Here is a 26,261-nt window from a genome sequence, read left to right as displayed (position 1 = left end):
TGCCACTGAGGTCACCGATTTTTTTCTTCGCCACATGTTTTTGCGCCATGGAGCTCCACACATTCTCCTGAGTGATCATGGCAAAGTCTTTCTCTCTTCCATTGTTGAGCAAGTTTAGCGTGCCTCGAACACTGTTCACAAGACAACTTCTAGCTACCACCCGCAGACCAACGGATTGACTGAACGGTTTCATTGGACCCTATTGGACAAGATCACCATGTACATTCACCCCAACCACACGAACTGGGATGCAATTCTACCTTTCGTGATATTCGCCTATAATACGGCTGCTCAACGCACTGCCGGCTTTTCTCTATCTTTTATCGCCCATGGTTGCTCGCCGAGTTTCGCTATGAATGTCTCTTTCCTTTCGGCCACTGCACCCTCGACGGCTCCTTTCTCTGAAGAATCTTTATCTCGTCTCGCACAATGCCATCACCAGGCCCGTGTTAACACTAAGACACTCGAAAATCTCGCTACGACTCGTGTCGCTGTGTTGTGTGTTTTTCCCCTGGTGACGAAGTTCTTCTACAGACTCTGCTACGCGTCCCAGGGTTATGCGGCAAATTCATCAGTCGCTTCATTGGGCCGTACACGGTGGTTGAACAGACATCTCCACTCAATTACCGCGTTTCTCCTCTTAGCGCTAATCCTGATCATCGTTGCCGAGGAACAGAAATAATGCACGTATCTCGTTTAAAGCCTTATGCGCGACGCATTTCATAATACTGTCAAGCAACCAAGCGGCCGCTTTCACCACGCGGGGAAATTAGTGTGAGTGCGACAAGCGAATGACTCTTCATTGCCTTTAGATATCATCATCACTTGTACATCTTCATCATCTGTAAATATCATCACCAGTGTGATTTAGCTCGAGCCTCGCTGAATAAACCGGTTCCTCACAATATATATTATTTGAATTCGATTCCAAATGATTTGACGAAAGTCACCGTTTGCTTCGAACTCACTTCGAAGCTAAAATTATTTGTTTGCACAAGCCTAGTCATGTAGCATAAAAAATAATGCGTCCCAATGATGATTACTTTATTGTCGGCAAACACTCTGTTTGCCAATACAGTAAAATTTTGTGATTTCGAGCCCGGTTAATTCGAACTAATGCCTCAGTTCTGGCAGAGTCCTGTGTATTCTATGGGGGGAAACTCCTGATAATGTAATCACTCGTTGATAACGACAACGGTCAATTCAAACTAAGAGCTTCTGGTTATCATTGCTTTGCACAGAAGTTGGTCCAGAGAGACAACAATGTGCTGAAAAACCAAACCAACTTCACTACAGATGAAAAGCAATGAAACAGCAGAATTTTCTCAGCAGATGAGAAAACTCGGACACTGTGCTATTGGAGAAGCTGCAAGCAATGTTTATACAGTCTAGGCGCAAGAATCGCAAGCGAATTAAAATTGTTTATTACATTAAATTTTGATTGTGTTAGTTCTGTCATGTAAATATGCTTTCCAGTATGAATAGCGTCATATATTTCGACATACAGGCTCACTTCTCACATGAATGCATGTTGGTGCTTGTTTCTGGCATGCCATTGGCTCATCATTTAACTGTATTCAGTGTTAGAGCTCCAAGAATTCAATTTACGAAATCACGTGCCGCAAATGTGTACACTCAAACTTCGTTATAACGAAGTTGAAGGAAGCCACAATTATTTTGTTATATCCATCATTTAGTTATATCGATTGTAACAGTTTGTGGCCATGTATGCTCAGATAGGCGCACACTTATAAGCATGCAAAGAAGGTAACCGCCTCGCGGCCCGATGCACTGCTATGTGACCATGCGTGCAACGAAAAATAAACTGAGTCGAACCTCATTAATTCGAACATGCCTAATTCGAACTTCCTGTTAATTCGAAATCACGCTGAGGTCCCATCAAAGCATTGTGTATTCCGATGGGCAAAAACGCCCTGTAATTTGAACGCGCAAGCACTTGCGACGGTTAATTCGAACATACTGCTGCGCTCCGGAAATGCTCTCAGCACCATGCCCAATCTCGCGACGGCAGCTCTCAACGCTGCATGCAAAGAAGGAAAAGAAGAAAAGGAAAGAAAAGACTGTGGCGGATTGTTTGGTCTCTCAAATGTCGATCTGCGACGCGCCTGTGCCACGCTTCTCCCTTTTCGTCTCTGCACGTACAGACCCTTCTCCTTTTAAGGCTGCACCTGGAAAGAGAGGAAAAAAGAAAGAAGAAAGAAAGCTGGCGCGGAAAGTCCTCGTTTTTTGGTGCAGAGGGTAGCAGCGGAGACGCAGTCGTTGCCGCCGTCTTTAAGGCGCGGAGAGGGAAATCGCTTTGCACCGCAACGTGGCTTGTCAGTCAGGTGACTCGCTGAGCGCTTCCTCAATCCTCTCCACTGGCTGTGTGAAGGGGATGGCTCTCTCGGCCGCGCGTGGCGTGGCTGTAAGGTCGGCGCGGTAGTTTTGAAACAGCCGCGCCGAACGAGCGTCAAACTTTGGAGAAAATGATATACTTGACACACTACGGTTGGCTTTTTTTATAGACTTTTTGATAGACTAATTTAGTTTGTTATATCCATTTACCATGTCAATTTTACTTCGTTACAACGTGTTTTAAAATGCATGGTTCTCAATAGAACCTTCAAGGGGAATTTCCTTTACTTTGTTATATCCATTATTTCTATATATCCCATTACATTATAACGAGGTTTGAGTGTAGTACTTTGGGTTCTGCCTGCGCATTATGGTGTATGTCTGTTCATTTTAGTGCCCGCCTTCTAATTCGATTCGAACAGTTTTATAGTGCCCATCGAGTTCGAATTAACAAGCTCTCGCTGTACTGGTGCCCAGCGTGCATTACTTGCTCGAGTTATCGTTTCCTAGCCAGAATGTCGGCCACACAAAGAGTTTCGTCTCGGACACACTTAAATACTGCCTTTGTGAGCATCCTGACTCCTTGAGAGCACAAAGAACACCTGCGAAGTGATGTGCACAAAAGCGGTGAGGTGATCAGTGTCGAGTGAGCACTCTGGTGGCGCGAATCACAAATGGAGGCTATGATAACCCCAACGCACAACACAAAGCAAGGATTACAAACGATTGCACAACTGCTGCCACTCACCGAGCGAGAGGATCGTGACAAAGGGTGGCCGGTCGGAGACCAGCAACGAGTGCTCCCGGGCCTTGTTGACGCCACTCTCCTTGCCATACACGCCCTTGACTGGTCCAACCACAGCCTCGTAGCCATGCACCCGAAATGTGAACGCCCGGTGGGGATTCTGGTACCGCACACACTCCTGCCAAACACACCATATGTACAAGTTTCTCAGAGTAGTTGTGTACCAAGGTAAATCCTCAAAATGTTGTTAGATACCTTTCAAGATACCTTTTTACCTTTTTTTTATTGTCTGTAAACTGAAGTGGCTGGCAAAAAACAATATGGTATTGCGCTGCTCTTTTGTAAAGCAATAACGAAATTTCTGAAAGGTTACAAAAATAAAACAAAACAAAAAAACATGTGACTTGATACAGTATTTCCAACCACATTTTAAAGGATGTGGAGCTGGGTTGGTGTTCACAGAACTGGTTGCTCTCCACTCGGTCGGAAATGCGGAACGTTGAAAACTGTTCCGCAGCCCAAAAAAAACCAGAGCTGCTGTCTAAAATTGCACAAAATCAAAGTGAAAACCTGCATTATTCAACCACCATTTATAGTAACCATGTTTTCCCTGTTCTGTTACGGCTGCTAGATAAAAAAGAAAAAGGCGTGGCCTATTGCATGCAGCCGAAGTGACGTCTCAGGCATCACTGCTAGTCCTCAGAGAAGAAGTGTTTTTATATGCATTCATATGGACAACTCAAATCGGGAAGTGAACAAAGTGTTTTGTAGCCCCAGGTTTGAAACTGAAATCGTTATTAGTAGGCTTGTGTGAATATTTGAATGCTTCAACTATTCGAACAAACATTACAGTATTCGAATCAGCTTGGATTCGAACTTAAATTATTGAAAATTTTAAAGTACTCGAAATGAACGAATAGGTGTATATCATATTTACTAGTGTAATGAACCCACCTTCTCTTCAAAAAAGTTGATGCCAATTAGGGGGCAGGGTTCATTACGAGGGAGAAAAAAATTCTAGAGAGTTGTAACAGCAAACATTTCACATGACAGTATCAAAAAACTCGCTGTCCAACCAGTGCTGACCTTCCATTCAGTGGCAGGACAACATAGCCTCTATACGAGATCATCGCTCTCCAACAAGAAAAACTGTCCTGGTTGTGGCCCGCGAAATGCGCAAAGTATTTTTATGTAGCCTAAAAATGTACACGCGCTATCTGCCCTAGGCTCTTTCACCCTCCGTTTGCGTGCATCAGGTGTCCCGGCACGTGCAGCATGGCAATGCGGACAGTGCATGCTAAGGATATCGCGCACAAATCGACAAAAAAAGTGTCGTTCAGCCGCTCGGTTTCCATGCTTGATCAACTTCAAACAAGGCCACGTTGCTAGCGTACTGGCCGATTCTCCACAAAAATGCAGTATCGTATGGCGGCGTACGCACATTGCGGGTGCATGTCGCGCCTGTTGCGCTTAGCGTTTTGCTTTCTTTTCGTGCCACTGTGCTTGGGCGGTGCTATAAGCTGGAGGTTTCTTCGGAACTTGACAGGTAGCACTCTGCTGCAACTGTAAAGTGTTCAGGATGTGGGGTGGGGCTAAAATGAAGGCTCATGTAGATATGAATGCAGAGGAGGCTGACCTCAAGTGTAGACAATGTGAGGTCAAGGGAAAAAAAAAAAAATATATGGTTGCCTAGAATGAACCGATTATGAGAATCGTTGAGCTGGAGACTGCGTTGGCAACAGAGCAAAAAAAAAACAAAGGCTATGGTAGAAAGACTTAGGTCAGCCGAGGAGACACTAGCGAAGGTGAACAAGATGAACAAAGGAGCAACCGATGGCGGGAACGGTAGGGCACCGGCACCCAGAACAGCGGAGAAAAAAGGGGAAACAGGTTCAATCTTTTCAATGATCACAAGACCCAGCTTCCGCAAAGTAGTTGTGGGACTGGGAGGGGACAAAGCAGCTGATGGTGCCAGCACAAGTAACCTCCATGTGTGAGACACTCTAGCTGAAAAGTCACAACACATGATAATTGCAGGGGCTCGAATTTAAATCGACGTGCATAAGCAGTCAAAGAGAGGGTAAGAGGTGACAAGAGGGTTTCAGTAGAGACGTTCCTAAGACGTAAGCTAGAAGCAGTCATGAGGCAAGTGAGCCCAAAACACAACTAAAGCTGATGGACAAAACTTCGCGACAATTGGGGGCGGTTTAAACGATGTCTTAAATGAAGATTTGGAAAGACTAGGAACCTCACTGGCGAAAGGGGTCGATTACATGCACGCCATTTCCTCTCGGGTACAGGTAGTGGAATGCATGATACCGGAGGTACCGGTATGTGATGGCAACCTGCACAGAGCACTTGTTGACGCAAACAAAAAGATATGGCAGATCAGTCGAGAGAAAGGCTTTGAGGTAGTGGAAATAAACAGAGATAGGTGGGGTGGTTTTCAACGAGACCGAATTCCCTTCAATAGGAGGCTAGGTCATGAGGTGGGTTGGCGACTTGTAGGATGCACAGTAGCTTTTTTGTGTGGCACGCAGGCCCTTCGGCGTCCACAAAAGCTAGTAACGAGGAAAACAACCAGAGAGACTTTTTGACAGGTGGTATAGTGAGAAACCAGAGAAAAAGTAAAAGAAAGGAGAAGGCACATGTAGCAATTAGTTACATTAACATGCACAATGGCAGTAAAAGGGCAAAATGGTTAGAAATTGAGGAGCAGTTAAACAAGGAACAGATAGGTGTTTATGTGGTTACAGAAACACATCTAAAAGCCGTAGAAGAGCCACCACAGATTCTGAATTATACTTGGGAAGAATGCAACAGGACCATATAAGAAAGGAAAGGTGGGGATGTTAGAATGTTAACCCATAGCAAAACCAATTGCTATAGAGTGAAGCAAACATGTTCAGTGCAGCTCTGGGTTTCGGACACACTAGGGGGAAAGAAAACTTGGATACTGGTGTAGCTTACTTGTGGTTGGGGAATAACTGTAAGAAAGAGAATTCGGAGGTAGTGAATCGCATACACATTGATATCAAATATTTTGGTCATGAGGCTGAAAGAATCCTTCTAGGAGACATGAATGCTCACATACAGGACCTTGACGAATATTGTGACACCCATGGCAGGTTATTGCAAGATCTCTGCGAGCAACATAGTCTTAAAATACAGTAGTTAACGTGGGGCCTAAGTGTGAGGGCAGATCAAGTGGGAAGTTGGACACAGTCAATTGAGCATTGATTATTGTCTTATGACAGAGGGAATCTAAAACGAACTTAAAGAGATGAGAATAGACGAGGAAGGCACTAACGGCTTGGGTAATGATCATAAACACATAACACTACAAATGGGATATAGAACTGAAAATTAGAACATTGAATCAAAGTTTGAAAGCTCTTATTTGAACGACATACAAAAATTAAATATAGCTGCAAGAGTCGAAGACGAAGTAGAAAAACTACTAGGCAAGGACTGGGAGTTATACACTCTGTGCAGGAACTATAAGGGTGCATTGAAAGGCGCGCGCGACGCCACTTGTGGTGTGGTGGGCGCGCAACTTTGAGAGTAGTAGCAGACAACAGCGCCTAATTACTTACGTAGCTATGGTGGCATAAACGCCCGTGGCCGGCGGGTTAGTGCGTGCTTTGAGCAAAATTCTCAATCCTCCGCGATGCCACCATGAACAAATGGGAAAACCTTCACGAAAGCGGCCACTTTTTTTTTTTTTGCATTAGTGAGCACTTTGCTGCCCATCGCCAAGAATGACGGCTAAACGCATGTGTCAGGTGTGCATAAAGCATGAGGGCAGCTGCGTAACTATTGCGGCAAGCTGTCATTCTTTCGAACTTAGATTATTATTGGTGCTTGCCTACTGCCCGCGTACTTGCAAAATACTTGGAGCGTTTATAAATATCGATGGCTCCACGGCTATTCGCTAAGGAAACTGGCATGCTCGTTTGTTGCGGCGTCATGCCTAGGCGATTTTCAGCAACTGAGTCTCGCGAAGTGCTTTGTTTGAAATTCTCACGGCATTATCATCGCTCATCATAATCATAACCTTTACCTCACCGCTCGCGCAGCTACTGCTAAGGGCTTGAGGCGCGGGCGAGAAAGAGAACGCGAGAAGATTTGGTCGAGAGAGGACGGCGCATGCCGCGTTTCATCTTTCGTTAACCTTGTAGAGTGCCGACGACGATGGCACGGTCACTTTGGTCATCGTCACATGTCTCTCATTCACTATAACCTTTGGCGTTGTTTATGTTGCTTTCCGAAACAAACACTGACATGCACATCCGTCGCTACAGCATTTGCAAAACATCGTTTCTTACCATGTATAGTCCTGCTATACTCTACACCCTGCATCATTTCTTCATAACATACAGATTGTTTAACAGTAAAAAAAAAAAAGGCTTTTGAATGAACCAAATCCGAAAGATGCGATTCAATTCATTACATCCGGCGGTTATTTCCTTTAGAGCTACAGCACTTAGTTTTAGACACAGGAGCGTTTGGGATGCCATATGCGATTTGCTACACAAGAAGAAACGAACTGAATTGTAAGGTTATGTAAGTAAAACTTATTCTTCAACGGCATTATGCTTTTTCTTGTGAATTAAGCTAATTACTTATTTAGAAAATTATCTATTGCTAAAGATTTTCAGAGTTTTAAACAAAATCATTTATATAACAAGGCATCACTCATTTCATGGCCGATGCCCCATGGTGCCTTGCACCAGTGTAATAAGGACCAACCAACCAACTGACGTACTAGCTTGATCATATAGAGTGCACATATGCTGCTAGGTGGCTACTTGTGTTTACGGTTAAATGCTATTTAAATCAGTTCGCCCCTTCACTGATGGACCTATCAACTCAGGAAAGCACTGATTGACCTCGTATTGTATTCATCAGACTGCAAACGGTACACAGCAAAGTAGTAATTATTAAAGCCCATTAAAACGTCCTATCAGCCTTGATCTGAAATAAAATTTCTTGCATGCGTTTCTTTTCTCACCTGCTCTATGGCAGCAAGAACATCACGCAAGATCATCGCACTTGCAGGGGTTGTCTCAGACCAATTCAAGCACGCATCGGCAGAATGCGAAACGGCAGAGGAAATGAGAACTAGCGAAACGACAGAGGAAATGAAGATTAAACACTTTTTACGTCCCACAGCCGTGATGCACTTATTTCGCTGCCCAATAAATCAGAAACAAGTAAAGAAACTCTGAAACTTCGTTCCCGCAGGACACGGCGTGTACTTGTTAGTATAATAGACTATGCAGCAGTTCATAATTCAGATAAACTACGTGCTAGCGAACGCTGGGGGAGTGTTTCGTTCTGCTCGGGCTCTCAACGTTTGTTTTCTCTGACGGCCGCGCGCCAGTCTCAGTGCATGGAGTCGATAGTGAGCAGTTATATTGTCACGAGGTCATGACGTGGATGAAGGCAGGTTGAATAATAAACTGTTTGTTTGTACTGAACTTAATGGCGACGTAAAACGAACGTCAGACTACAGCAAAACACTGCTACTCATAGCAGCGAGCAGAGGGTCAGCCGTCGATCTAGATGTGGAATGCGGCAATATGTAATAATACGGGATATGGAAAAAAAGAAGAAAACTATTCGCTGGAAAGGAAAGTGAAAGTCGAAAAGTTGGTGGAATAGCGAAATTCGAGAAGTGATCAAGAAGTGATGAGAGGCATCACAGGAGCACAGACAGGCAAAAAGGGAGAATCGGCCACAAGATGAAGTCAACCAAATATGGGAAATATATTTGAAGAAAAAAACTATTGTGCAGAAATTAGCCAAGGCAAAAATTAATGGTGAAAATGAACGCTGGATGAGAGAAATTCGCGAAAAAAAAAAAAGGCCACGCCTAGGATGAAGGGGATCCTGGCAGGCCCACCACTTTATTTGTCACGAATTTATCTCGGGAGTGTTTGTGAACTATGTATTTGAGAGAGAGACGAGAGTCGGCGGCAACACGGCAAACCCATTTTAATATTACACAAAATCGCAAACAATCTGACACTCAGAACCGACTCCTAAAAAGAGACATGCACACAATAATCGGCTATACAAACAAAACCGAAAATAATATCTAAGTAGCCACTAGATACCATCTCTATTCGAGATGGTGCCTAGTGGTTACTCTCGTGCACTCCCGCAATAGTAGACCATTCTTACTGTTGCAATGCCACTTCCCATGATGATGATGTTTGATGTTTTATGGCGCAAGGGCCGTTTCACGGCCAAAGAGCGCCAGTTCATCTTGCTAAAAAAAAATGGACAATGATTGTGATAAGCGGCTGTATAAGGGCCATAAAATTCCTCGCGGTAAGGCGGGTAAAAACATACAAGTAATAAAATCATGACCATGCCGTGAAAGGTGTGTGTGGTGTGAATAGATGACAAAAGTTGGTGATAATAAAAGACGATGGTGGATATGTATGGCATTAGCACAAGTGCCTCACTCGTTCATACCCTTGCGCCCAAGGGCCGTGAGGCAAGTGCTTTCTTGTGTAACCACTGCAGCAAAAACCTCTCTGGAGAGGTCATGCTACGGGATGCCTGGGTATATGATATGGAAACTATGAATTTCTTTAAAAAACGCTAACAATGATTTGTGATTAAAAAGCGGTTCCCTACCGACGAACATTGCAGGGTGTAAAGGTATATGTTTATGTTAATGCCACTTCCCAAACTACGACGAAGTGGTACTATCGTTGAAGTTGTCCTGGACAATGTCGCTGAATGAATCACTCAACCACATTGCTCGTTGATTCCAGTCTTCGTCGTATCCTTCGGCTCGGTTAGGCTGCGCCTAACTCGTCAACGGCGTATTGACTGTGCTGCAGGCTGCGTTTGTTCTGGATCGAAGGGGAAGAGCTGTGGTCCACCCAAGAAATGCTGCGACAGATTGCGGCAAGTCGGGGCAGCCTCACTTGATTCTTCCGATATCGACAGCCACTCACTCCCCGAACCTCTTCGCCGGCAGCCTCAAAATCGGGCAGTTCTACAGCTTTCGTCGCGGTAGCGACGTTGGTTTCCCACGTTTTCGCAGCTCGCCGTACAAACACCCAGTGCCAGGTCATCTTCTGGCATTTTTCTTCTTGGCTCAGGTCGCGTGCCTTTCTTTGACCACTTTCCTGCGTCTACGAGGTTGGTGCGCACGTCCTCGGGAGACTTTTCTCGTCGCACACCGCTGCTGCGCTTCCACGCTTGGTACGCGCCTCGTGCTTCTCCTTTAGTCATCAAATTGATTCAATTTGGACTGAAATTCTTATTATTCGAACTATATAAACTTGCCAAAGACAAATCCAGTCAAAAATCAAATAAAAATGACCCCTTAAATTTTTTTTTGCTTTGCCTCGTCACACTCCCTACTATGCAAAGCTGCCTTCCAGGCTCTAATACAGACTGAAATGTATTGGCTCAAAAACATGCTGATTCCAACATGCAGATTGTAGAAGTAGCTGAGGTGAGAGCTAAATTATTGCTGCTTTAGACGTGAAATTCGGGCAGGAGTTACAGGTCCAAAACACTTTGATCATGCTCGAGCTATTGATGATATGTTAAATTGTAGCTGATCTCTTTGTAGTAAATGCAACGCTTTGATACTTTCACTCGTTACACAATGCCCATGGCCTGGCAACACCTTGTTGCTATTTTACTCTTCTTAAATATTTACAGCTGAATGAAGTTTCAAGAACTCGCACATAGCTCTGTGATAGAATACTCGACTGCCGCACGCATCTTCAAGTCCCCCTTTAACTTTTTTCTTCTTCTCAAAGCGTGTGCTGTGAACCAGGCAGCGGCAGCAGGGGGCAACAACTACACCACTAAAATCAGCTGCTGCCATGAGCTCATAACATCTTCCACTGTAATGAGACAAATGGGTAAAAAGGACACAACAGGGAAAGAGGTATTGATAAGAAAACCCATACATGGTACGCTGTTTATAAGAGACACCTCATATACTCTCTGTGAAGGGAAATCTCTCAAACAGAATTGCTGCATAACTGCTTCTGAAAAGATTGGTTTCGTACTTGTATTCTGCACCCTTGTTCATCTCTTAATAAAAGTGCGAATGACAACACCCAGAAGAAACGACTCGTTCCTTCATTTTCTTTTTTGAAATGCAATACTGGATGCCTAAGAATCGTGCCATGTAAATTTGACACAGTAAATGACAATATGGGCATGACAGGAACATTGTAACATGAGCAGAATTTCAAGCCCCAGAGCATGGACCAGTTTTATTTGGACATCAAATAATTCATATTGTTTCACAATCCTCGTGAACTCAGTACTAACGGTCGACAGCCAAATATGTAGCAAAGTTGTCAGTCTCGGCGGTTGTAAAGACTGGTTTTCAGTCGACGCTTGAGGATAGAGCGAGGGTGCTCACCTGTGTGCGATAGTGCGAGCGCTCGTGGTCAGTGGTTGGTCGCACAGTCCAGTCCGTGGTGGACTTGGGTGGTGGTGGCGAGCCCTGGGAGGCCTCGAGGGCATCCATGGGCTCACGCTCCTGTAGCCAGTGCTGGCAGAGGGCGTGCGTTTGCATGTCCGAGTCTCGGCCAGCACCTATCCACTGCCACTGCTGCTGCTTCTCCTTGTAGTCCAGGTACGGCACAAAGTCCTCAGGCAGCAGTCCTAGAGCCAAGCGACGTTTCAGTGGATGCTGATATCTAGAAGGAAGTGCTCGTTACACGCACCAGATGTCATGCAAGCAATTTACTACTCCTGAAAGTCCCTCCCCCGACAAGACAGCCTCTGGACAGCCCAAAGTTTTAATTTATAAGCTGGAGATGGCTGTGTGGCTCTCTCGCATCCAACAAGGCCGAGATAAGGATATACAAATCAGAGTTCTTTTTGGTTATGATCGTGGCTACCTAGAGATATTCGTGTTTTCCAATAAATGTTCTGTACGCACTAGTCGTGTAGCTTTTTTTCTCTTGTCCCACATTATTTGACGCTATTTTTGTTCATGCTGAAATCTAGACTTGCTGAGCAAGCTGAAGGCAGACAAAATTTTGCGTTCCATTCCCCCCCCCCCCCTTTTTTTCTGCTAGCACAGCAACTCTATATTTCAGTATGAACCAACTAGTCTAAAGAAAAGTAGTATTGCTGCAACAATCATGCCCTTAATCATTTCCACCAAATGTAACCTCCCCCCAGAATAGTATTTATTACTGCAGATTTAAAATAACATGTGTGTTTTGTCACAAGAAAAGTTACTAAAAAATTTTTTAGAGTGGCTGTAAAACAACAAAAAATTTATTCATACACAGCAATGGTTTTTTTGAGGATACAAATCCCCATGCAAGCATTACGTACAAATGGTTAATTATCAAAAACTGAAGCGGCCTCGGTCTTCAGCAATGGGTTCAACCTGACGTTGCTCTGAAGCTTTTCACAATTTTTCGTAACATGTTTGTGCTCCTTGATGAGGTTAGACACACGTTTCGCTTTGGTTTACCACTCTTCATTTCATATTCCGCACATTGTGCCTCGTATGATCATGATCATGGAAGAGTATAATGAGCAATTAAATGCTTTTCACAATGCGTTAATCGCAGCGGTTGTTCTCTAACCAGAGGCGATCACAGATGTCGCAGCCTAATCCTAAGTGCCGCTAGAAAAATCCCTATCGAAAGCGAGCGAACGGGCTCCCACAATCATCACATTGACCCTGAAACTTGATAAGACAGATGCTAGGGGTAGTTGGTGATTGGGAATCAACATATTTGCACAGCGCAAGACTACGAGTAGTTACCACGTAACTACAGAAGAAGAGACAAGGACAGAAGGAGCGCTGACATCAACTGAAATTTTATTAGCGAAAACGCTGAATATATACTCGTGACACAACATCACCGCCCAATCTATTGCATCACATGAAGACAATCATCTCATTATATGGTTACAACGCCACAGCTCAGCACAAAATTCACAGACTATTGTGTCAAAGCCAGAAACTCGATTTATTTTTTAGTCAGACCAAGCAAAGCATGCTGATGCACTGATAACCAGCATTTGTATTTGATTGGCCTCCATAATCTCTCGTGTTAGCTGCTGACAGTGTTTGGCTATAACAGTGCACTTTTCGAATTCCGGTTTGCAACCACAATCTCTACAATGCCTTCGCTTGCTCTGACTAAAATATAAATCGAGTTTCTGGCTTTGACACAATATGTAGATCATGAATTTGTGCTGAGGTGTGGTGTTGTAACCAAATAATGAGATGATGATTGTCTTGCTGTGATGCAATAGGTTGCGCGATTGCGTGGTGATGTTCTGTCACGAGTATATTTTCAGCGTTTTCGCTGATGAAATTTCAGTTAAGTCAGCGGTCTTTCTGTTCTTGTCTTTTCTTCAGTAGTTACGTCGTAACTACTCGTAGTCTTGCGCTGTGCAAATATGTTGAGACCCTGCAACGCTGCGTTGTTGCAAGTGTTTGACATCATGAACTAACTTAGCAGCGTTTGACATTGCAGGCTAACTTACAACCCAGCGAACGGCACGAGTGTTTGGGTGTGACGCTGCGAAAGACATAACTAATAACGGAGCTAATGGAGACCACTCATGATACTGCTGCTGAATGGTTTTTCGTTTATCCGAGCCATATGCAGCTTTCCCTGTAATAAAAATAAAGATGAGAAAGAAGCTTCTATTATTAACACAAGGCTCATTAGAATAAACTTGCCTAACAGACTTAAAAAAAAATTTACCGCTGAGATGAGTGGTGCTGGACTGCCAACCAGAAAGTCCCGCAATAGAGTCCGAATCGCAGCTGCCATATTTCAATGGAGGTAAAATTCTGGAGGTGCTTAAGGTTCAGATGCACCCTGAAGAAACCCAGATGGTCAAAATTTCCAAAGCCAACCACAAAAGCATCTCCCATATTGTGCTTACAAGACGTGAAATTTTACGAATTATTATCATATCTAATGACTTAAAAAAATGTGCAGACCAGTTTGCTGTTTCTTTTCATAGTTAACAACAGTGCAAAACAGGCGTGCTCGCATATCCAAAACAGGCATGCTCGCGTATCGCATCATTTACACGGCTGCCCAATCGTCTAATAGTACATTCTTTGCCACAGGTCACGGGAATACTGTAGAAAATGCATGTGTCGCATTTAGTGAATGTATTGACATGCCCAGCATCACGCCTGGACCTACTCGCCCCATGCCACGGAGCACGCTAACATATGCTAGCCAAAATGCAGGGCCCAGCAAAAACTGGCTTAACAATGTTTGTCGCTGTCAGCTTTTTAAGGTTGTGCAAAATGCCATTTAAGTACAGCCCCTTGCTTCCTCTCTTTACACTTCATACACTGTCTGGAAAGCCGTTTCTTTTCTAAAAAGCAGTGATGCCACCGAGGTCTTCTGATTTGAAGCAATTTTCAGAGCAATGAAATTTTCGTTTCAGAGCACTTTGGAGGGCAAAATTTCCCATTATGAGCACTTTGGAGCAGGAACATTTTCCATTTTTGAGCACTTTAGGGCAGCAAAATTTTTCATTTCGGAGCAATCTGGAGAAGCTAACCTGACATCCTGAAGGAGGAGCAAGTTGCATTTACATTCGAGGGGATGAATAATTATTTTTGGGCTGTTGTCTCCTGTGAAGAGCTAGAAATATTTCCATTAATTTCAAATCTCATGAAACCAGCAATCGTAGAAGCACTCCCTATTTTAGTTGATGATGCAAAAATAATGGCATCATTATGTTGGCAATGCTGAAAAAACTTGTTCAATGAATATTTTTGTAGCAAATAAACAAAATACTTAGTGGATGAATAAAATTGTACTTCATTAAATACTATTCTACACACCAATGTGGTTATCAGTATATATGGTAGACAAGCGCTGTGACTTGCAACACTAGAGACACACACAGTCGCAACTGCATTTCGCTTAGACGACTCCAAGGTTATAGAAAGGTGCTTTTTCTTCGCAACCGATTATACTGCTAGGCTTAACATGACGTCATTTAGCTAGTTTCACAAAACCAACTTCCTTTGGCGCTCATCTCTCCGTGTTAAAACTACGCGATTTAACAAACTTTGTTTTCCATTTGTAGCGATCTATTATGTGGCTAGGGCATTCTGTCTATACTCCAAAATCCTCCTGTCATGTTCTAGAAAGCAGTGCATAACGAAAAAAGAACCACAGAGAAAAAAGAACCTTACATGGTACCTTATGCATATGCCTAAGATGACTAGAAGGCGAGAGCTATTTTCTTTTTACTGTGATAGTAATTACAAGGACATTCTCGACTAGTCTTTACCATCACCAGGAGTGTAGGTAATATTTTTATTTTAAGAAGGAGAGTGCACAAGGGGGGGGGGGGGGGGCATGCAAATGGTAATATTGAGCTATATATGCGCCATGGAAAGAAAAATTCCGGGGGGGGGGGGGGGAGGCACGTTCCTGATGTATTAAAAGCTGCGCGTATTAAAACAGAATTCTGGCTGCTCAAACCAGGAAGCATACAAAAATTTTGAATACAGACCCTAGCAATCTCGAGTTCGAAATGGCAGGGTGTTTTAGGAGCTTTTACCACAACAGCGATTGCAAACGCGGATGTGCTTGGTAAAAGGAATTACGACAATGAACTTCCGTATCAAGATTCATGAAAAAGTACCTATATTAAAGGAAAAGTGTAGACGTGCTTCCACCATGCACGTATTATTCTGTGTACGCAAAGCACAGAAAATTAGACTGCACATGATGTCCAGAAGTAGACATGACACACAATCTGGTGGCGCGTCTGCGTGTAGTTGTTAGTGAAAATTGCTTTAATTACAAGCTGCACAACTGTTCAAATGAGCAATCAGCAGCGTTTCTGGAACGGACGACGCCCACCGATGCATCGGTGCCACAATTTCACGATACAAATTGGAATAGACGTCCCGAGCCCCTGCGGAGAATGTGTTTGTTGAGGCGCCGGCGTGGCTATTGCCGGTGATAGACGCTCTCAAATCAGACTTTGGTGCAGTTTGGCGCAACTTTCGTTGATATTATCAGAATGGCACAATAAATCTGATTTGGCGCACTTTGGCGCAAGAGTGGGATCACTGCTATGAAGGCAATGAATATGCGATGGTTCACAATCGCTCACTTTACAAGCTTCCTCCAGTGGGCATACTCATATGAGAGGAGTGTCATTCTAGCCCTAGGGCTAGTGCACAGGACTTTTCTCACTTTTCTCAAGTGTCCACTCTGTTGCCGTCTCATCCCCAATATGCAAAATTACTAGCATATAAATTTTTCCTCACACTGAAATTGGAATGTGCACCTGCTGTATGGAGTTCAAATGAAGCATACTTTAACTCTTGAGTGTCAAGTTTTTCTACAAAATGAGTCTCAAAAATGTGTGCTTATTTTATTGCTGAATCTGAACCTAGCAAAGTAAAAATTGTGCAAATGTTTTTTTGAGCGACCAAGTGACCGTAAAGGAAAAAAAAATCGTTTGTGTTGTTACATTTGGATGATTTTTTTCGTAACATCAACATAATTTATAAAAAAAGATTCAAGAGATCCCACATACCTTCGGAAACAGTGTTATGCGAAGCATGTGCATGAAAGCCGACTGTGTTGTAAATAGTGAAATGTTACAAATTGGCGCTGAATATATGCTTAAAATGCACACGCATACATACGTAAATCACCACATCATCATCATCATCTCATCATCATCATCAGCCTGACTACGTCCACTGCAGGACAAAGGCCTCTCCCATGTTCCGCCAGTTAACCCGGTCCTGTGCTTGTTGCTGCCAATTTATACCCGCAAACTTCTTAATCTCATCTGTCCACCTAACCTTCTGTCTCCCCCTAACCCGCTTGCCTTCTCTGGGAATCCAGTTAGTTACCCTTAATGACCAGCGGTTATCCTGTCTACGCGCTACATGCCCACCACATATGTATCATATAACCAGTGTTTTTTTTTTTTTTTTTTTACAGTTGCGGATGCCAACAGCAACATGGGCACAGTTGAATCTCGCTATAATAAAGTTAGCTACAATGAAATTACTGCCACAGCGAATAATTTTTGATTCCTCGTCAGCCGCCCATAGAAAACAATGTGAAAAATGTCTTGTCAGAACGAATACTTTGTCTACACACTTCTACTACAATGAAGTTTTCATAGTACACTTAAACCTCGATAATTCGAACTCGAAGGGGCCCGAAATTTGCTCGAATCAAACGAAGTTCGAATTAATAAAAGCTAAGTAAACGGAGGGCTCCCCATGCAGTGGCGCATGTGCATTGAGCTAACACACGAAGGGGAAGTTTCAGAAGACTTACATTTATTCACAAATCGCAAGACATTCGTCAATAATTGAAGTAATCGGTGATGCGCATCTGCACACGTTTGCCTTGCAGCGAATCGATCAATTTCGCATGCAGGTTGCAAAGCATGTCTGCTTCGGCTTCAGCATTCTGTCAAAAAAAGTTGCAGGTGGCGATGTCCAGCGCCGACACTCTCTGAAGACAACGACAACAATGACTGCATATCCTCTACTACCCTCTGCGCCAAAGCCGCAGCGTGGCCAGCACGTGACGAGAGAGGAGGAGCGTCTCCACGGGGAAAGAAGCACGGAAGTGTGGCAGTTTGGGCTAGTTGGTATGACATGACAATAGTCATAGCACGAGAACAGAACGACGACAAAGAGACGAGAAGGACACGAGCGCTACGTGTCCTTCTTGTCTCTTTGACGTTGTTCGGTTCTCGCGCTGTAACTATCGTTAGAAAAGAAGCAGATCGACACTTTTTTTCTTTTGCTTTTGTCGCCCGTGCCCTTGAAAGGAGAATGTTACTTGGCAGGGAGGGGAAAAGGGGAAGCGTGGCACCGGCGCATGAGAGAGACCCACACACCACGACAGCTTTCTTTTTTTTTCCCTCTATGTCTTCGCGCGGTGTTGAAAGAAGAAAGTCTTTACGTGGCAGGGGCGGAAAAAGGTGAAGCATGGTACAGGCGCGTCGCAGATCGTCATTTGAGGGAGCGCAGACATTCCACCGCAGACTTTTCTTCCCTTTTCCTTTCCTTCGCACGCAGCGTTGAGGTGTTGGGGGTGCCACTGCGGGATTGGGCGAGGTGCTGAGAGCACTTTCGTAGTGCGGTATGTTCGAATTAACCATCGCAAATGCTTGTGCATTCGAATTACCGGGCGTCTTCACCCAATGAAATACACATAGCTTTGAGGAGACCTCATCGGGATTTCAAATTAACCGGAAGTTCAAATTAAGCCTGTGTGAATTAATGAGATTCGACTGCACTACTACCTGAGGAAAAGGAACTTGCCAAGGATTAACGCGAAATCCCGCTACCAACTCGACCATTTCTTGTTGGCTTATGACACCCAGAGCATGCAGCTGCATCGCAACACCCTTGTCTTCATCCGAGACACATTTTCTGTGACCACAAGCACATCCCGATAACTTTTTCACCATTAGATGCTTGCCGACAGGTCGCCTAATGACCATGATGGGGCCGGTTGGTTTGATTCACTTGCGGGCCACGGCAAAATCATTCTTCAATAATTATCATGCTTTTGATGTCGCGCTCAAAGCAAAACTGCCACTTGTTGCCAGACCAGGCAGGCAGGCACTAAAAATGCTTGCATTTCACAAAAAAATGCTTTGCATCTAATAATGCCACAGTCCTGTCAGGTACGTCATCAAGCCATTCCCACCAGACGTGTGGTACATACCCGTGGATGGGTATGCGCCAAAGTATGCGGGTTTGTGCCACAGGTGATTCACACTTAGTATTTATTATTACTAGGAACGGTGACAATACACATGGGTAGGTAATTTTTAACGTGTGAGCGTTAAGAAAAACCTGACATCAGTAGCGATCACCCGACGAATAGAGAAAATGTCAGGGCCCACCAGGAATCGAACCAAGCATTCTGCGTGGCAGTCAACTATTCTACCACATAGCCAAGCCAGGTCTAGGAACTGCCTTTCGAACAGACCCTAATCTTTGTGAAATTTCAATTGTGGTTGAAGTGCTGGCTATCTAAATATAATATAATGGGTACAGAAAAGTACCTCAGGCACGAGTGCAGAAATGACGCAGAATGGTTGAAGAGGACGATGTTGTTGTGGGGCCGTGTCTGGACTGCCCTATTGTCCTGCATCCTTGCACACTGTGTGCAGTATTAGCCCAACCTGCGTTAACTCATTAAATACTCCCCGTTACATATTTTTGGTGGAGGTGCTGGGTAACATTCCGACTCTGGATCTCCGTAGCGGACGTCAGCTTCGTCCAGCCATGATGCCTGAAGGCATGCGCCGTTCATTAAGTCTACGCCTGCTCCGTCACCTGTGATCCCTTACAATCTTCTCGATCCAGGTACATTTTGCGGCACTGACACAACTGACGTTGACGAGTGACTCACCTTATACGAGCGTGTCAGCAAGCAATACAGGTGGGATGAGACGCTTATGCTGGCCAACATCATTTTTTACCTGCGAGGTACTGCACGTGCCTGGTACGAGACGCACGAGAAAGACCTGACGAGTTGGGACGTGTACAAGCAGAAGCTCCATGACTTGTTCGGCCAGTCAGTTGCTCGACAAATGGCAGCGAGGCAGGAACTCGCGTCACGAGTTTAATCTTTCACCGAATCGTATGTCACCTTTATCCAAGACGTGCTCGCCTTGTGTTGAGAGGCCGACAAAGACATGACCGAACTAGACAAGGTCAGCAATGTGTTGAAGGGCATAGCCGACGATGCCTTCAACATTCTCATATGCAAGAACTGTACCACCATTGACTCAATCGTCAGTCAATGTCGGACGTTCGAACAAGTCAAAAGCCGAAAAATAACTGAATGTTTTTCTCAACTCCCGAACACCGCTGCGACTTCTTCATGCGACTTCTTCATAACATTACATATGTAATGCTATGACAGAGCCGTCAGGTCAGGTTGTTGTCAGTTGTAGTTGGGTGCCATTCACTGACGTCGATTAACGTAGAAATGTCCAGGGCTACCGTCCTAGCGAGCACCAGCTCTTTGTATCAGCATATCCCTACTGGTGTTGCTAATACTCATGTTCTTGTTGGCATCATTGCGCAAGTGTAGAGAACTGGTTATATAAACATCTGCAACTTTTCAACATAAGTCTGTCCGTGCTACATAAGTCTGTGCACGCGATTTCCTCCCGTATGAAGGACTTGAGGTCTGCCAGCAGCGCCACATGATCACATCTCGCCTCCAAGCCAGCAAGCCCTGCATCTCGTGGTGTGGAGCGATGGGTCATCGAACGCTGCCGGCGGAGCTCCTCGTAACTCTGGCACAGCGTGATGACCTCAGCCACTGTGCCTGGGTTTTTGGCAAGCAGCATCGTGAAGGCATCATCGTCAATGCCTTTCATGATGTTCCGGATCGTTTCTGATTCGATTGTTGGATTTCTTGCACAAATCCAGGACATATTCGATGTAACTGGTGAATTATCCACCGGCCTGCTGAGTGCGCTCGCGTAAGCGCTGCTCGGCTTGCAGCTTACGAACTTCAGGGCGGCCAAAAGCGTTGGTGATAGCGGTCTTAAAACCGCACCAGGTAGCGAAATCGGACACGTGGTTGTTGTACCACCAACTTGCAATGCCTGCAAGATGGAACACCAAGTTTGTCAACTTGCCGTCCTCGTCCCATTTGTTACGAACGCTCACGCACTCGTAAATGGCGAGCCAGTCCACGTCAGTGCCATTGGTGCCCGTGAAGATGGGTGGATCGCGGATCCTGGGCACACCAGGACAAGGGGGTAGCATGGGAGGAGGCATTTGCTGAGAGGTGTTGTGGGACATGGTAGATGGCAGGGTACGTGATCATAGTTCCAATGGCATGGAAAGGGATCGTAGCACTCTCCACCAATTTGTTAGGGCGTTTATTAGCCGGCACACAGCGAGCACACGCAATGGCGACAGTAACGGCCAAGCACTGACTCTCCACGTGAGCGGCGTCCTTTTTGGATAGACCCACTAGAAAGCACTTGATAGTTCGACCCATTTCAGTGTTCGGAGGCTTCTCTGCAGTACATATATTTAGCACCATTTCATGAAGTGTCGCTCAATAAAAAGAATTACAATATGGTCACCTTTCCACCACATGCTTCGCATAACGTCGATTTCTAAGATACGTGAGATCTGCCAAATTTCGTCGTCATGCCCAGCCAGTCATATTCATCAAGCTATCTTACCCTCCTGAACTAATTTTTGTTTACCCCAAGTTAAGGGGATGATCACAAGAGCACCCAGACATAGGCGGCAAGATAGATAGATAGATATATAGATAGATAAGTAGATAGATGCTCAAAGTGTTTGAAGTAAGCAAAGGAATGCTTTGCATTTAAAACCTCTACAACTGTTAAAAAATTATGTATTGCAATAAATGTCGGCATAGCTCACAAAATACGTGCACAAAGCGGAAGCACGAAGGAAGAATAGCCCCTTTTTATCCAGTCAGCATGGTCTTGTCCCGCACACTTTAAAGAAGCTGCTCGCTCATCAATATCTGAATACAACCTCAGAAGTAATGCGTCGTATGATAGGCTGATATTGACTGTATGAAATTCTGTTCGCCAATTGAGCGGTGGTTTGGGGAAATCCCACTAGACTCCAAGCATTAAACATGCTGATTTGTGCTGATGTTCCATGCATGTCTTGTCTCATTACTTGTATATGTGTTATAGTTTTGTGCAAAAAAAGTTTATCCTAATATACACAACTTCATGAAACCCAGAAGTTCTATCCACATATCTTGAAAGGCCTGTGCGGAACGCCCAGCCACTGCCGGGCTAGACTGAACCTGCGCGCGCTTTTTAGGGCCTTCACACCCGTCAGGAAAGCAATGGGAGAGCTTCTGAGTATGTTTCGCCACCCATCGACAGTAAAAGCACTGCGACCCTGACCTTGCATCTCTCGCGACGCACACGTGGCATGAGAAATGGGGGTTCTCGACTAAAAGGGGGGAGGGAAATTATTCAATAACTGGGAGGCGGAGGGACAATCGTCTTCAAAAAAAAAGGGCTAATGTTATCAGACTGCTCACTGCATAATATGCAGGTGCATGCATGTGCTCGTGGATAGTACCAGCTGAAACTCAGTAAAAATGCGGAAGAATCAGTTAGCGAGGCATAATGTAGGAGGCATAAAACACTGGCAATGATCAGCGAGAGAAAGAGATAAACAACGCTGCACCTGCTCTGCAAGCTGAGAGCACGAAATACCTTTGACTCTTGGTCTCATTGGACAATGAGGCCGCAATTAAGACAAGTCGCTTACAGGAATGACAAGCATGCCTTTCTTTATCTAGCTATTTCACATTTATTTATTTTTACAAGTACCCTTGGAGTGTTTTTGAAGCTAAAAGGTGCAGTCTGCCTCTTGACAGCTCTTCGAAAAATGTACATGAGTTGTAGCTCTAGTGGTTACAAACAACTGTGTATATAGAAAGAAAGAAAGTAAAGAACAAAAAGAGAGAGAGGACTCTTGCTGCTCAATAACCTTTTTGGACAGCACGCCCTGAAAGTAGTGGTGTGCATTGTCCAGGTGTTAACACCACCTGGAAACATTAATACAGTAGACTCCAAGCTCTTTTGCGTTCCTTTGTACTGTAGCCACATGCATGAAGAATGCGATGAACGCAGCTGCTTACGCTTACAACAAGCCGCCTGCCCTGGAACTAAAACTCTTTCGTGCAAATCAGTTATGCGCTATCCTTCGAGTCCATGGAAGAACATGTTTAGAAAAAGAAACTGACAATGTTCGAACATTTTGGCAAGTAAGCAGCCTTTTTCTAAAAAAATCTGTATGAATTCTCTTGTGGCTTAGTGCCACAAGCAGGCTGTTGTCAATTTCTCTTTCTCTCTAGTGTGGCTTCTATTCACCACGGCTGCATTCTGTCGGTGCTTCGTCAGGGTCCAGTATGCAGTGATTTCTCGCATTTAGAAAGCGGTTGTACAAACTTCAGTACACGCAGTACATACAGTTAAACCTCATTATAAAGAAAATTCCCCAAAATATTCGTTGTAAGGAGGATTTTGTTATATGCAGGTTCGGTACGAAACTTCTGAAAACAAACGCTCAAATTAAACAAAAGGGGGACTGAAGGCAGGGATAACCCAAAGCACTTATTTTACAGTAAAAAAACTGCAGTATTATTGCAATAGGCTTTATATAGACACTCTCTGTGGGTTTTTACCGTCGCCGCCATATTCCGTAACAAGTGCAAAACGATGCCATGACCCTGCGCATCGTAACTTTCATGAGCAGATAAAAGCGCGTGAGCGCTGCTGAAGCAGAGATCAAATGAGTCAGTCCATCCATATCGTCTGGAAAGTGCATAAGATGACATCTCCCGCAAGTTAGAACTGCCTTCAAATGACCAAACAGAAAGTAAACAGCCCGTCTTGAACGAGCATGAAACAACGTGGGGAGAGGAGAGGGGGGAATCGCTTGAGTAGCAATAATGAACTTTGATTTCAAGGGCGGTCACGATCGCTGGCGCGCTTGCAACAAGTTGGAATGCAACGCTGAGAACGGCAAGCAGATCGAAATGTGCAACGTGTTGCTCGTGCACAAATGACGCAGGAAAACAACATACACAGGACGAGAGCCAACTAACAATGCTTACCGCTCGACATTTAACCTGCTATTAAAACAAAAAGGAGACACGAAGCGTAATCACAGGTACAGATGTCAGTGCGAAATAACAAGTGCCCCAGTTGTTACTTCGCTGTGTTTGAAAAGTGCACTCTTTTCGCAAACGGTGCCTGACTAGCGAGCGAAGTGATCTTTGTGCACCCATCAACTAAACACAATTGTTCCGGTCAAAATCGAAGGTGTGTCGTTCTCTCTACCAAAGGATAAGCGTGCGCACAAGCATCTAACACCTCCCCCCACTCCCATTCCTCATGGCGGGACAAAGTACGCGTGGGAGATAAGCGCGCATCGGCAAATCGTGACGAGCTTGGCGCCGTGCAGGGGGGGGGGGGGGGGGGGGGGGCTTTAATTTTTTTTCTCGAGTTTTCATATATATAGATACGTATACATACACGGCGGACGGTGGTGGCGGCGACGACAAAAAACAAGCGAGACCGAATACATAACTACTATCACAAAAATGAAGAAAAGCTAAACGTCGTCGGGGAGGCCGCGCAGAGTAAGCACCCTCTATATGCAGCGCGGCCCCACATATGTGACGCTAACTAAAATTGGGCACTGCCAAGACGCAAAAGTAGGTTTTTTTTTTTTTTGGAGCGGGGAGGGTGGGGGGCACAATCGCGCATGCACCACCGGTGGCGAGAACGGCTCGTGGAGTGCAGGCCCGTCTGCCTGCCTCGCGCTCACAAGCGTGCAATAACGAGCCTGCGCTCTCCCCTGGTGCGCTGCCGGCGCTTTGCACTTTATCGGCGGCGGGGCACGCTTGAACCAAATGCCGAAATGCTGAGCGAAATTCCAAGATTATCCATGGGGAAAATTCGTTATATCAAGGGTGCCTCACGCTGTTACTTTCTTACACAGAGGTCGCAAATACATGTGCTTCTATGGAGCAACAGGGGGGAATATGAAAACTTTGTTATATCGAGGAATTCGTTATTTGGAGGTTCGTTATAAGCAGATTCAACTGTACATGGATATATATTAACTGTGTGACGGTGTAATGCTGTGTTCTGTATTGCAAGTCTCATTTAGGGAAAACACCCGGTGTTTCTTTTCACCAATACGCAAGTAATACAGAGCTGTGTGCTAAATGACAAAGAAATATTGCCAGAGACAACCTCATCATCAAAGACAAGTCTACATCGACTGTCGTATACAGCAGACACTTCCACGTTTAAGACTATTTGCCTGTGTGCCGCATCAGAAAACTATTGCCTGATTTCGTGCCTACTTTCTTAGAGGACTATCCTTCCTTCTTGATTCCAAGTGTATAAAAGCCTCGCAACGAAACTGCTTCCCGAGCTTCGCCCTCACGTCAAACATCATTAAAGCGAAAAGTCAAGACCAACGAACCATATCTGGATGTTGCGACTTCACAGGATCTTTCACTCAACAAGAAGCAGCTGCAAGTGTTTGCATGCAAACAATGAACAGTGATGCTCATTGTGTGGGTCAATACCAGACTATATAGTAAGATTGCGCTCCCAAGTGTCGTACCATCGTTAAAAATGTGAGAAAGTGCAGCAATTGCTGAAAAAGGAGAAAAAGGCGTCCGAATATTATTTGTGCGTCTTCAAGGATTAGAAACTTGTTTTTCAACGCACGGTGAGTGAAGAAGCACGCCTTAACTCATGTGCTCGCATTGCGCGCGCTACAGGGAGTGGCAGAGGAAGGTCAGGGCCGCAGCGCACCCTTCAAAACAGCAGCGAGAGGCATGTACTACACCCGATGCGAAGGCCATAAGAAGCGAGTGCGCAGGTGAAGTCTAGCCCGGCTGTGGCCCAGCAAAGTCACAGCGAACGCTAGAAGAGTGGCCTTTCAGAGCCCTTTCTCAACACTCTTTAGGTAACTGCTACAAGCACACTGCTGGGTATCCACACTATGCCATAAATAATTATAATTTTTGTGTACTAGGCCACCATTCACTATGTTATCCCTCATCATTCTTTGCAGAACCGTGGTATCTGCTGCACACTTGCTGAGAATCGTGCAAGTTTTTTATGCAGTTGCTGACGATGATAAAGAAATAGTATTCATGAAATGGCATGGGCCACAGTTAATAGGTGATCAAGAACAAGTTTTCTAATGGGTTTGAGCAATAGATGACCCAATCGTTGGACGACCTGGGTTTTGGCACCAAATGCGTGCGCAATCGCTTTCTGAACGTGGACAGTCGATTCACTTGAGTGGCACAACTATTGGCAGCTTTCTTGTGCCAGTCATGACCGTGGAAAATACAACCGAGTTAGTTTCCATAAAATCATCGACAATCGTGACATTTCCTTAGGCATGAAAAGAGGCACTGGATGTTTGGACGGCATAGATTCCAACCACAAAAGCGGAATGTTGGCGAGTCAGGACAATTCTGACCAGGCTGCAGGGAATAACACTGAATCAGTCAGGACAGTCTCCAGAAGTATGAAAGTGCGAGAGGCAAGCGAACGTGGCGGCGAGAGCATAAACGAAGAGACTGAT

General features: G+C 44.8%; 1 protein-coding gene across 9 annotated transcripts in view; it reads right to left on the bottom strand.

The window, feature by feature from the left end:
* Positions 1-26,261, bottom strand: part of LOC119172487 (nuclear factor related to kappa-B-binding protein) — a 608,836-nt gene that overhangs the window by 205,136 nt on the left and 377,439 nt on the right. For all 9 annotated transcript variants that reach the window (XM_075891782.1, XM_037423606.2, XM_075891784.1 and 6 more), the window contains 2 exons: positions 11,514-11,758; positions 3,104-3,278 (listed from right to left, as the gene is read on the bottom strand). In XM_075891782.1, coding sequence (XP_075747897.1) covers positions 3,104-3,278; positions 11,514-11,758 — 420 coding nt within the window. The remainder of the gene's footprint in view (positions 1-3,103; positions 3,279-11,513; positions 11,759-26,261) is intronic.

Source organism: Rhipicephalus microplus, chromosome 4, assembly GCF_043290135.1.
Source record: "Rhipicephalus microplus isolate Deutch F79 chromosome 4, USDA_Rmic, whole genome shotgun sequence".
In the NCBI taxonomy this organism is placed as follows: domain Eukaryota; kingdom Metazoa; phylum Arthropoda; class Arachnida; order Ixodida; family Ixodidae; genus Rhipicephalus; species Rhipicephalus microplus.
The sequence above is the reverse complement of the archived record's forward strand: the minus strand, read 5'-3'. Positions and strand labels throughout refer to the sequence as shown.